At 37.8% G+C, this 11,217-nt stretch overlaps 2 protein-coding genes across 3 annotated transcripts; one reads left to right on the forward strand and one right to left on the reverse strand.

The window, feature by feature from the left end:
- Positions 1-1,167: 1,167 nt before the first annotated feature.
- LOC141904780 (N-acetylglucosamine-1-phosphotransferase subunit gamma-like) lies at positions 1,168-5,230 on the forward strand. Of its 2 annotated transcripts, none has more exons than XM_074793441.1 (9): positions 1,168-1,261; positions 2,051-2,102; positions 2,713-2,850; positions 3,156-3,239; positions 3,393-3,486; positions 4,094-4,291; positions 4,399-4,551; positions 4,895-4,997; positions 5,098-5,230. In XM_074793441.1, exons 1-8 carry the CDS (start codon positions 1,180-1,182, stop codon positions 4,991-4,993), a joined length of 900 nt encoding a protein of 299 aa, XP_074649542.1. In that variant the 5' UTR covers positions 1,168-1,179; the 3' UTR covers positions 4,994-4,997; positions 5,098-5,230. The 2 variants fall into 2 exon arrangements, with proteins under 2 accessions (XP_074649542.1, XP_074649543.1); XM_074793442.1 differs by having other exon boundaries at positions 4,895-5,001; positions 5,098-5,208.
- Positions 5,231-5,380: 150 nt separating this feature from the next.
- On the reverse strand, positions 5,381-11,212 carry LOC141904464 (phospholipase B-like 1). The gene is made up of 10 exons (XM_074793052.1): positions 11,140-11,212; positions 10,526-10,754; positions 9,797-10,025; positions 9,467-9,628; positions 9,007-9,151; positions 8,684-8,884; positions 8,299-8,439; positions 7,694-7,879; positions 7,179-7,285; positions 5,381-6,674 (listed from the first exon to the last, which is right to left on the reverse strand). The coding sequence occupies exons 1-10, from the start codon at positions 11,210-11,212 to the stop codon at positions 6,507-6,509; spliced, it is 1,641 nt and encodes a 546-aa protein (XP_074649153.1). The 3' UTR covers positions 5,381-6,506.
- Between the last annotated feature and the right edge of the window lie 5 nt (positions 11,213-11,217).

An 11,217-nucleotide genomic window follows, 5' to 3' on the forward strand; every position in this document is an offset into this window, starting at 1 on the left:
GTCGCAGATGTGAAATATGCGACTATAGTGAGTACACAGCGATGACTAAGGTGCGTGCTTCGCGTCAGCACACCGCGTCGGTCGGTATAGCTCGATCCAAGGGCTTTCACCTATACCTGACTCACGGGGATGCAACGTTACCATGACAATGTTTAAACTCGATGCCTTGTCGATACAACACTGTAGATGCATTCGTTTCACTATCATCTCCCCGGCCAAGGGGGAATGTAACGGGAGCTCCGGGCATGTGCCCCACCCCAAAATGTCAGGAAAAAATTCTGGACCACCTTTTTAGCGCATTGTGTCTTAAAATATTTTTTTGTTCTCATTGGAAAAACACGATTTCTCGTGTAGGATTCAGGGCTCTACAATTATATATTTAGTGAACGGAGAGTGGCGAATCCAAATCTACAGGAAGAATGATGTATCCGTTTTTTCTCTATTAGGGCCATTGTAAATAGGTTGTTCAAAAACAAATCCGGTTCTTAATTAACCATTTCAGGTTTTGCAAATTGATCTTCTGTAGCATGAACGCATTTAAGGATCACAACTTCAAAGATGCATCTAGTGGCCGCTTCAATTCAAAACGTCCTCCTAGAAAAGATTCCCAGAGAACCCTCGTTGTTCTGACTATCATGGGTCATTTAGTACTATCCCTAAGTGAAGGATCCGCCTCTGCCAGCCCAGTTTTAGGATGGGCATCTAAATCCGTCAAGGGTTTCGAACCTAAGTCCCCCGAACTGTGGAAGCGAGTTCGTGGAGCGATACCAGACCCGCCCTGGCAAGCGAGGAAAGGGTGGGGTTGCTTGTCACCCGGGGCAAAAATAGGTTAAGAATGTGATTTTAGGATAGATCACTAGGGCAGTGACGGGCGATAATCGAAAGGTATTAAAAATTTCTTTTGATTTCTTATTCCGGCCCACTGCTCTTGTCTGGAGCTCGCAACAGCGACAATGAACCCCACACTAAAAACGTATTTTCTTCCCCTTTATGCACGTAATTAAATTTCATCAAATTGTACTTGTTAGAAAAAAACTGTAAATTTAACCGGTTTAAACTTAGACTGGTTGCCTGCCTGTTGAATTTCAACTATCACCGGCAACCTGTCTATGTCGAATGGATGGATGAAGCAAGTGATTGGTGGTTCATTCAAGCTCAAACCAGCCACATGATCACAAAATGGCGGCGCCCATAAAAGTGAATTTTTTTGCCACGAATTTTGTAATATTTGTTGTCTTAAGTGGAATATTACTTTCAGCAGGTAAATAGGCCCTAATTATTTGATCGATGGGTGTAATGATAAATTGTGGTATTGTGCAGTTGTAGGGTTTTGAATAGAGCCTGGGACAGGGTTTATTCACCACCCCAACACTAACTAACGATGTCGATTGTCTAATGTCTATTTCAACCTGACTTGAGAGCATTCCGGGTGGCCTAGCTCAGTCAGTTTTGGTAGTACATACCTGATAAAGGTCTTAATAGGACCAGAAAGGACTGGCATTCGACCTAAATCATCATTTTTTAATCCATTTGAAACTGTATTGAAGGATATCCAAAAAGTCTTCACTGAAAGGGGTTAAATTAAAGAAATAGACTCCATGATTTGAAAGTTAAAATGGTTTGAAACATATTGTTAAACTTTCAAATCATGGAGTCAATTCTCTTCATTCAACCCCTTTCAATGAAGACTTTTTGCATATCCTTCAATACAGTTTGAAATGGATTTAAAAATGATGATTTAGGTCGACTGCCTGTCCTTTCTGGTCCTATTAAGACCTTTATCAGGTATGAACTATCAAAAATGAGCAAGCTAGGCCACCCGGAATGCTCTCAAGTCAGGTTGAAATAGACATTAATAAGAATATATTCTTTTTTATATAAGCTTACGTCAGATACTTGTATCATCCATCCACAGCAATCGTGACAAGCCCCTGTGCTGTGGGTTCAATGCGGGGAATTGAAAATAAACAGAAAAGTATTGTGGGACACAAAATCGAGTCTTTCATGAATGGTTAACTAATTCTTCTTTCTTCGTGTTGGTCTGTTTCAGTTTACAGCTCAGAAGTCACCATGAAGATCATAGATGGACAGTCAGTTCATGGGTAAACGCTTCTTCAAATATCATGCACGGCGCCTATCCTATTGTCTGAATACCAAAAGATCATTTAGGTCACCCATTTCGCTAAGAACAGGCTAATAGGCAGACTACTAATGATAATAATAATAATAATAATTTTCTTTTACATAGCGCAGCTCACTGTGCTTTACAATGATCACAATATAAAAAGATTAAAACCCACCAAATACAGATTAAAAGAATTTAAAATCAAGAATTTAGGTGTGACACCTGACAATGATCTCTAGAGTGAGAACGAAACGTCGTGTTGATTATATATTTTAGATTGTTCGAATGAATAAATTCTTGATTTTAAATTCTTTTAAACTGTATCAGTAAATAGTGGGTTTTAATCTTTTTATCCGTTCACCACGTTTGAGTGTGGTTATCGTACTATTACAATATAATTAAGACAGTACAGAAATATTGGAACAGTTTGAACAAAATGGCACAATTTATAATGAGATCAAGGGAAATAAGTGCGTTTAAAAAGATATGGTTAAAGATTTGATTTGAAATATTTGAGTGTGAGACTAGATTGAACATCAGTTTTAATCGAACGGCCCTTTTTTGTCAAATTCATTTTTTCTCTGCAGAATACAAAACTTCAATCAGATGCCCGACATGGCTTCTCAAGCTCCCGCGCTAAGAATGAGAATAAAACCAGCAAATTTCAGCGGCCCTCTTCACCTAAAACGCCTTCAAGGGAAGTGTTTCAGTAAAATTGAACAAGAGTAAGTAACTACCTACCTATCGCACTCATTTTCATAAACTATGGAACCTTCCAATGCCACTGCAGCAATAGAGGATTCTACTTTTCAATGTGGTAAATGACGATCCACCAGGTTTGTTAGTAACTCAGTCTTCTGCGTTCAATTTCTTCATCAATTGAAATTGTATAAACATTCTCTTATATCAATTATCAATGAAAACTATACCAAATACTGGTTTAAAAATGCCGTATATTGGGATAGTTGTGGTGTTGCAGTTTTCCATTGATAAACAACTGACATCTGATATGTTGTTGATATGTTTTCAGTTATAAGTACGAATTTTGTCCGTTCAGTAACGTTACGCAACACGAACAAAGTTTACGCTGGAATCCTTACAGCGGCATACTCGGGTACGTGACAGAAAGTTAATCAGAAAATCTACTGAAACTTGTGTAATCCCAATTTTGAAAACCAGGATCTTATAACCACGACATTGAGAATGATGCCCTTGGTCCAGCTTCGCTTTAGAAATTTTGGACTCAATACTATTTGTTATTTTGTAGTGTTTGGCAAGAATGGGAGATCGATGACAACAAATTTGTTGCTATGAAAATGTTGGAGGGTGATGCATGCGGTTTGGTTCATCGGTCTGTCAGGGTGAGTTATGTACAACAAATAACCTGTGAAGCATCCGGACAAATTGGGACGACTGAATTCCGAATTTCATTGTAGTTAAAAGAAGCCTAGGATTAGATGTAAAATGATGCTGCTTTTTTAACTTTCCGAATGAAATTGAATTTCTTTTATAAGAAAACGCTTAAAATGTTTTGGAAACAGGAGCCAATTGTTCGGATATGATACATATTCACCTTCTTGTGAGATGAATCATATTATACCAAACAATAGACTTCGTACCTTTGGGAGACGATCTTTCACATTTCTTGCTCCCACCCTTTGGAATGCTCTCTACCCAAAAACATTAATCAAAATTCAAATTCATTTATTCATCATAAATCAAGAGTACATGATTTGGAAAAATTCCTGAACTCGATTTGGAAAAATTCAAAATACCGGGTACTAAAACATACCTACTAACTGGATTACTGTAAAGCGCCTTTGAACATTGAATCAGTGAAATTGGCGCTATATAAATAGCATTTCATCATCACGTAATAATGCTTAAAATTGCGTACGCAGGAAGTTGAAAATCTTTTGGATCCATAGGTCAACATCTCGTGTTCATCGTTCGTTTTCATGATTCTAGGTTTTGTTTGTGTGCGCGGAGAAGAACGTCCTGGCAAAAGTGACGGAACCGAAAACGTGTCAGTACGAACTCGTATTCCGTACACCACTCGTCTGCCACAATCATTCCATGCTCATTTATCCCACCTTGTCTCCAGAAAATCGATTAAAATGGGACTACATCGAAGGAGAATACACAGAAAAACTTATTACTAAAAAGGTAAATCGTCTGCTATTCTTTGAAGTACATAAAACCTCGCCTAACTCGTGACAAACTGGGACGGGCAGAATTAGCCTGAAGTTAAAGATGAATTTTTCTTTTGACAGGGATACAATCGATATCTTCGTAGTCTGTTCGAGTCGGTTGGTTTCTGTTTACCGGAATCGAAGAGGTCTCAGTTGGCAGACGTGGCGCAGAAAAACGACGAAGACAATAAACGTAAAGAAGCCGCGTTCGAGACTTTACCGAAATGTATCGAGGTAACTTAAAACGTTTAGCCGACTGAATAAAGACCTGTTTCAAAATCAACAGATCTCTTAATTGCCACATTACCAGGAAGGAAAATACATTAGAAAATATTCATTTACCTTAACCACTGGATAAATTATCTCTGGAGAGGAGGGAAAAAGATTTGGATGAAAATGTGTATGTTTATGGAGCTGAATCTGTATTATACATGTACATAGATTAGCTGGGATTGATCGGATATGTATGCAAGTGACCATCTCCTTTCGTCAATGCATAATTCGGCACAATAAATCACGGTCACCTATTATTCATACGCTTGCACAAATTCGTGTATCTATGACATTTCTTTCGCAGGAATATCAGAAACTTCGCACAGAAATCGACGGACTGCGTACACTTTTACAGTTAAACGAAATTCAGAACACGAATACTGTCGAAACGATAAACAAATAGAACCGTGAGTACGTGGCGAGATAATAAAAGAAGAAAATCTCAACAGTTTTCGGTAAAATATAACATGCAAATAATCTTTATTCCGATTGCTTCTTTCTTTAAAGGATAACATACAATGAAACTGACGATGGAAATATCTGCATTCATAAAAACTGAAGCGACGAAAAGACAAGAATTTCTGATGGAATATATTAAGAATTGTGAATGCTAGTGTGATAAACTTGAGATCTAGTCATAATATATATATTCATTACTCTGTATTGTACATTTGTAAATATTCATCATGCGAGTGGATAACGTTTAAGAGCTACTGAAATAAACTATTTTCAAAGAAATAATTTCTTAGTTTTGAGTGTATTTATGTTATCCAATAGACTAGGTTCTTATGATCAGAGCAGCTTGGACCCCTGGACATTCATCACTATTCTTCCAATATCTGTCATCCACACTCCACGTGTGACAAGTACTTCACCTAAGAATTTTCTAATAAAAAATGAACATCAAACACCTGACATCAGATGTTTTATCAGCACACTTTCAAAAACTGATTGTCAAGACTTCAAAAGTGGATTAAAGAAGATGGTGGTCCCAGGATGCACACATTGACACCTGCATAAAACAAATCTATTGCAGCAGTTGGAAATTAGTTTGTCCTGTTGAACTAAAAAGGATCCAAATTCGGAGATAACAAGAAATGTACATACCAAAGAATTTCATCCGACTAGGAATTATAATAGATTTAAGTACTTCTAGGCAATTAAGCCATGAAATTTAATCGACTTCACTTAATCTGCAGCTTATGCATGCAATTATTAGCTGAAAATATCGTGAAATGCCAGAATATAGAATACAGGCATAGCTCATTATAACCCCAGCCACAGGACTGAGTAAATTTTATTGAAATCATATAAGTCAATGAATTGCAGTGGATTGTTTGCAATAATACATTTGATATTTATTACATATGGTAGTATTGTAACGAGCTTTGACGGTAAAAGTAACTCAAAATTCCATAATTCACATTGGTTTAAGTTACTCAAATGACATCAGAACTCCTCACCCGAGGTAGTTTAACGATATTCAAAAGAGGTTGATTGGTAAATACGTCATTTGTTTTACTTACAATAGTATAAAGCTATTCAATATGTATGGCAACTACATAACTTGAAAACAATACAAAATCATTCCATTAGAACGATGATACAGTTTGATTTTCTCCTGTGATGGACACGATTCAGGTTTTCGCTTCATGAGTATTTTTTATATATGCTTGAACCCTATCAAAAACCCCACCCGCGCACACGCACACACCCACAATCAAGATCAAACCTTAGGGGTAGATCACATTCAGGCCAGGTTCTAAGGTAATTGAAAGAGAAAACTCATTCATGGAACTGGATCCAGTCTCTTAGTTTTGCTCACTTTTGGTTGGTTTAATACTTTATAAATCTCAGTTATAATACGATATGGTTCCACGTAAGAATCTAGATTCAGTTCCACTTGAGATACATATTTATAGAATTGGCTTCATTTCAACGAAGTCAAAGTCGTAAGTATGTGGAAGTCCGAGGTGTGAATCTTTAAATTTCGCAGTCCAAGAGAACGGTTCTAACTTGTTGCCGCGTGTTGGTCCATTGATTGCGAATGATTCACGATTCAAAGCCATTTTATAATCGGACACCTAAATCGAAAATAGAGGAAAACGTAAGCTACATCTGTGACATCGCCATCCTAGACTCGACACCATCCTAGCGATTTAAAGCATTTTCATTCCTTCTCAATTTTCTAGAAAATCTCGTTCAAAGGGAGAAAAATAAATGTCGAAAGTCACAAATTTCAGATAACAAATCACCACATTTACCACGATTCAAGTTTATCTTTCTTCAGCATAACTCTATTCTAGGGAGAAAACTAGATATCGCAAGTCACAGGTTTTACAAAACAAATTATGATTAGGTGCGATGAAGAATGACGACTTGACTAAAGAATAGAACTAAACTCCATTATTTTGACTGTTCCTTTTTTAATCCCTTGCCCCACTGAGCACCACTCGGGGCATTTTATCAGTAGGATCAAAAATTCTTAATTCCTGATTACAGGGTAAAGGCCGGGGAATAACCATTTACCGATTGGATCAAACGACAGCTTTCAACCATCATTATTGCCTCGAAATTCATGTACATACCTTTGTATCATAGCAACCGTCTGCTCGTGGTTTTTCCGGATCGAGATCGGCACGACAACAAATTGTGTTACAAGGATTCTTCCCAGAATATGGGTCGTTTTCATAGTCTGTAAAAGAATACCGAAACAACTATTATAGCAAAATTGTGTCCTTTTTGCGGACAAAGTGTCTTCATATTAAAAGGCACTTAAAAGCGCAGGTCTGGCTTTCAGTGCGTCTACACCGCAGTGCGGTGTATAAATCCGTGATAGACTTTGCTAGTACACCGCACTGCGGTGTATTGATGCAAATAGTAATAAGTAATTATCTCTCTTGAAAAATGGCAGCACGTGTCAAACATAGTGAAATACTAGTAACTAACGATATACCGCACGGCAGTGTAGACACACTATAGTAATATTCCCGTTATTTAACAAACTAGGGTGGAATTTTTTAGAATTTTCAAATTATCTCCAGCACTATAGGGTATTAATTAGTCAGCACTGAAAGGGTTAAGTCTCAATTTCATTACTAACCATTGTATCGCATTATTTTCTTCATCGACTCCATATCTCTGACGGCTCCAGCGTCGCGACGGAATATCTTCGCTCGTGGAGCTAACTGATACGATGAATCTAATCCGTGCATCTTAACGAACTCCGGGTAACCGCTCATATTGTAAACGGTCTCGAAAAATGGAACGTTATACGACGGCCAATGCCCTGGAAAATAACCGTTGGAGAGGGTTCATACAATCCGACAGTATCAAGATGAAACATTCAGACCCAGTTCAACAGTTCTGGGTTAATCTTTGGCTACATATGAGCTGATCTTTAGTACCGGTAGTTAGATTGAACCGGTAGTTAAAATGAACTAAGACTGGTCCTAATTTGTTAGATTGGCTTATAGAACCAAACTGAACTTAGATTGGTCTCAAAAGTTGTTAGATTGGCTATAGGACCAAAAGATGGTTTCGACTAGTCTTAAATCCGAGGCTTGTCCGTGCAACTGGCCCCCTGGGTCTGCCTGTCTGCAGAATATCTATCAAGTGCATTGAGGTATCAAGCTGTTGTTACCCAAATAACTGTAAGGGACTGTAACAATGTCTGGTATTCAGACTACTATCAAATGTAGTACTGACCTTCACGTAGAATTTTAGTTTCATCTCTGTAAACTACAAGAGTTGGTATTTGTTCTACGACGTACAGAGCGCCGTCCATGATTGTCTCGCCGAGTTTAATTTTCTTCAAATCAACAATCATATACTGATTGTTATACGTTCCTGAAAATTCAAATAATCAATTCCTATTACAGTACACTGCAACGCTTGCCTCATATCTTGCAGGAAAGCGACTATGAGACAGCAAGCAAATTTCGGGACGATGGGGCAAAATGAATGAACTGCAGAAACTTAATTAATCAAATCTCGTCCGGCTTTTTGTATCAGAAATATCTGAGTTCATCACAATGAAGCCCCATCGTACATGATCTCCATCAGCTCTTAAGTTACAATTTAAAAGATTTACCCGAATTAAACATCGAGAAATAATTCCCCCATTGTCGGCCGTCGTTTGCCATGAAATGAGCAACTCGAACTCGCTGCCACGATAGCAACGTCGTCGGTTTTACCGTTTCATAGAGATCATTGTTGAACATGTTATTCGTTGTTTGGATCATAACCATTTGACTTCCGAGCAAGTAAAAATCATCCAGCGATTCAATAAACCCTAAATACAATCGTTGTACAAATTAGATTAGATTCAATACATCTCATCGATGTTCCACATTAACGTTTGAGTCAAATCTTATCTCATTGTTGTGAGTTTAGAATCGTTTCGTAAAAAATTACCAGGATAGCTTGAAAATGACATTGTTTTCGCGACAGTGTACGAATCTTTCAAGTTGAAATCGTAATGTTTGTAAATGCGCATTGTGGCCGCGTAAAGAAACCAACTGGAATGTGACATGAATATATTTTCGTAAGCACCAGTGACCTAAAAAAGAAGAATTTGCTGTTTGTAGAAAGAATATTTCTTCTATTTCCAGGAGAAGTTAAGTAGGGTCCCTACCGATCGGTCATTCCTGGATATTTGAAGTTTTAAAGGAGAAAATTTCAAATTTCGAGGTATCCTCAGCCTCACTTACATATTTCAATTAGAGTAGACGCCTTGTTTTTCCGTCTGCTGAGCTTAAAGGTTGACCCAGCCGGCCGCTTATCTACCCTTTACATAACTTAACTACAAGGAGTCGTAGGGACCCTGTTAAGTATTGAATAAAAAAGGTTTGACCTAAATGTTGTGAATACGCACCTTAATCAGAGCAGAACAATGACCATTAGAATTGACCATTCTCAACGCGTCTTTATGAGTCATATTCCTCCAGTTCGGACGTCCTGCCGGGTTGAGTACGTGGCGTATGTCGATGTAATCCCCGACTCCATTCAAAAACTGAATCGCGAATTTGTCGAGCGTCTGAAAAGGTCGAAGAAATCAGGTCCGAAATATTTCACGATGATTTTAGGATCTGCATCATGATCATCATCTGGATCATGATCTGCTCTGCGAGATACAACTGTCTTCTGTGCTACGATTAAGGAAGGATTTATGATGATTCAAAATTCCTGGTAATAATAAAATTACCATGTTAGAATTGTGAGATGCAAACGTGTAGCCATCGTAGAGTCCGGACTCTTGATTCATGACGTAACCAACATGTCTCCAGAACGGATCGTCCGGTGTCATCTTGTCAATCATATACCACGCCCATTTCTCCTGTTCGGCATAAAAATCCACTGTTTTCTTTTTCAGTTCAGGACTGATATTTCCAACCATCGTGTTGTATACGTTTTGATAATGCTGATAAATTCTCCTGAATAAAGAAATGAAAGATTGCTGGAGTCTATGATATTTAGCAGATCTCATGTCACTGGAACTGTTGATCATTAAGAGATGATATAAGGTTTAAAAAATTGATACCAGTACCGTGTTTCTCCTTTCTGCTGAGCTTAAAACTTGACCCGACCGGCCACCTATCTACCCTATACATTATTTTTTTTTATAATCACGATCAAGTTAACCAAAACAGACCCAGCAGCTATAGAAATGAAGTGATTACAAATTCTATTGCGATTTACAAAAATAACCCAGCCGATAAGGAGAAACAAGGTATCATTCTTTTGCCTTATAATGTGCAAACTATATTTCATATCAAGCAGGTATTGGTTGAAAATTTAAGTCAGTAACTGGACTGCAGGGTTTAGTCAGTAACTAAACTGTGTTTAAGTGTCAAGTAAATGGACCACATTTTACTCAGCAAACAGACTGTGGTTTAGTCGGACTTTAAGCACTAGATCCGAAGCAAAGACTTACTTATTTGTCAAAACTCCTTCTAAATATCCGGCCGCATACATCAATAGATTATTGTCTATATCTGCCGTGGCATAGCCAGCTTTAATATCTAAGACGCCCCATCCTGTGGTAGACAGGGTGTCGTTGTAGATCCCATAAGCCGCGCCGTTCACTTTATCTAGTTTTCCCGGCACAAATTTCGCCTGCTTGTCTTTGGTAATATAAACAGTGCCTGATTGGTAATTGGAAGCTGTAATTAAATCAATCGATGAATTTATTAATCAGAATTAAAAAATAGGCTGAAAGTGAAGAATTTAAATTGATGAAAATTATGTAACTTCACGCTCGTCAGCTGTTAGTCAGTAACCTATCTGTGGTTTAGTTTCACGATCAAATATTTTTACAAACGTTGGTATAAGCCCATCCGATTATAAAACGCTTACCACCAACGATTGGGTAACTAACTAATTCCCATTATATTCGACGCAAGTAGTAGTGATACTTCTCTTGTACTAAACTACGTGGTTTAAGCTTAATTTCACTGAAACAATGCATTTCAAAAACTCAACACCGCATCTGTGACCGGCGAACGGATGATGTCTATTAGAAAAATATAACTTCGCAAATTGACATACCTGATATCGCCGATAATATTGACAAAAATAACGACAAAAACAGCAGAAAAACGAAATCCACGGAGGCCGCCATTTTGA

Source organism: Tubulanus polymorphus, chromosome 4 (assembly GCF_964204645.1).
Source record: "Tubulanus polymorphus chromosome 4, tnTubPoly1.2, whole genome shotgun sequence".
In the NCBI taxonomy this organism is placed as follows: domain Eukaryota; kingdom Metazoa; phylum Nemertea; class Palaeonemertea; order Tubulaniformes; family Tubulanidae; genus Tubulanus; species Tubulanus polymorphus.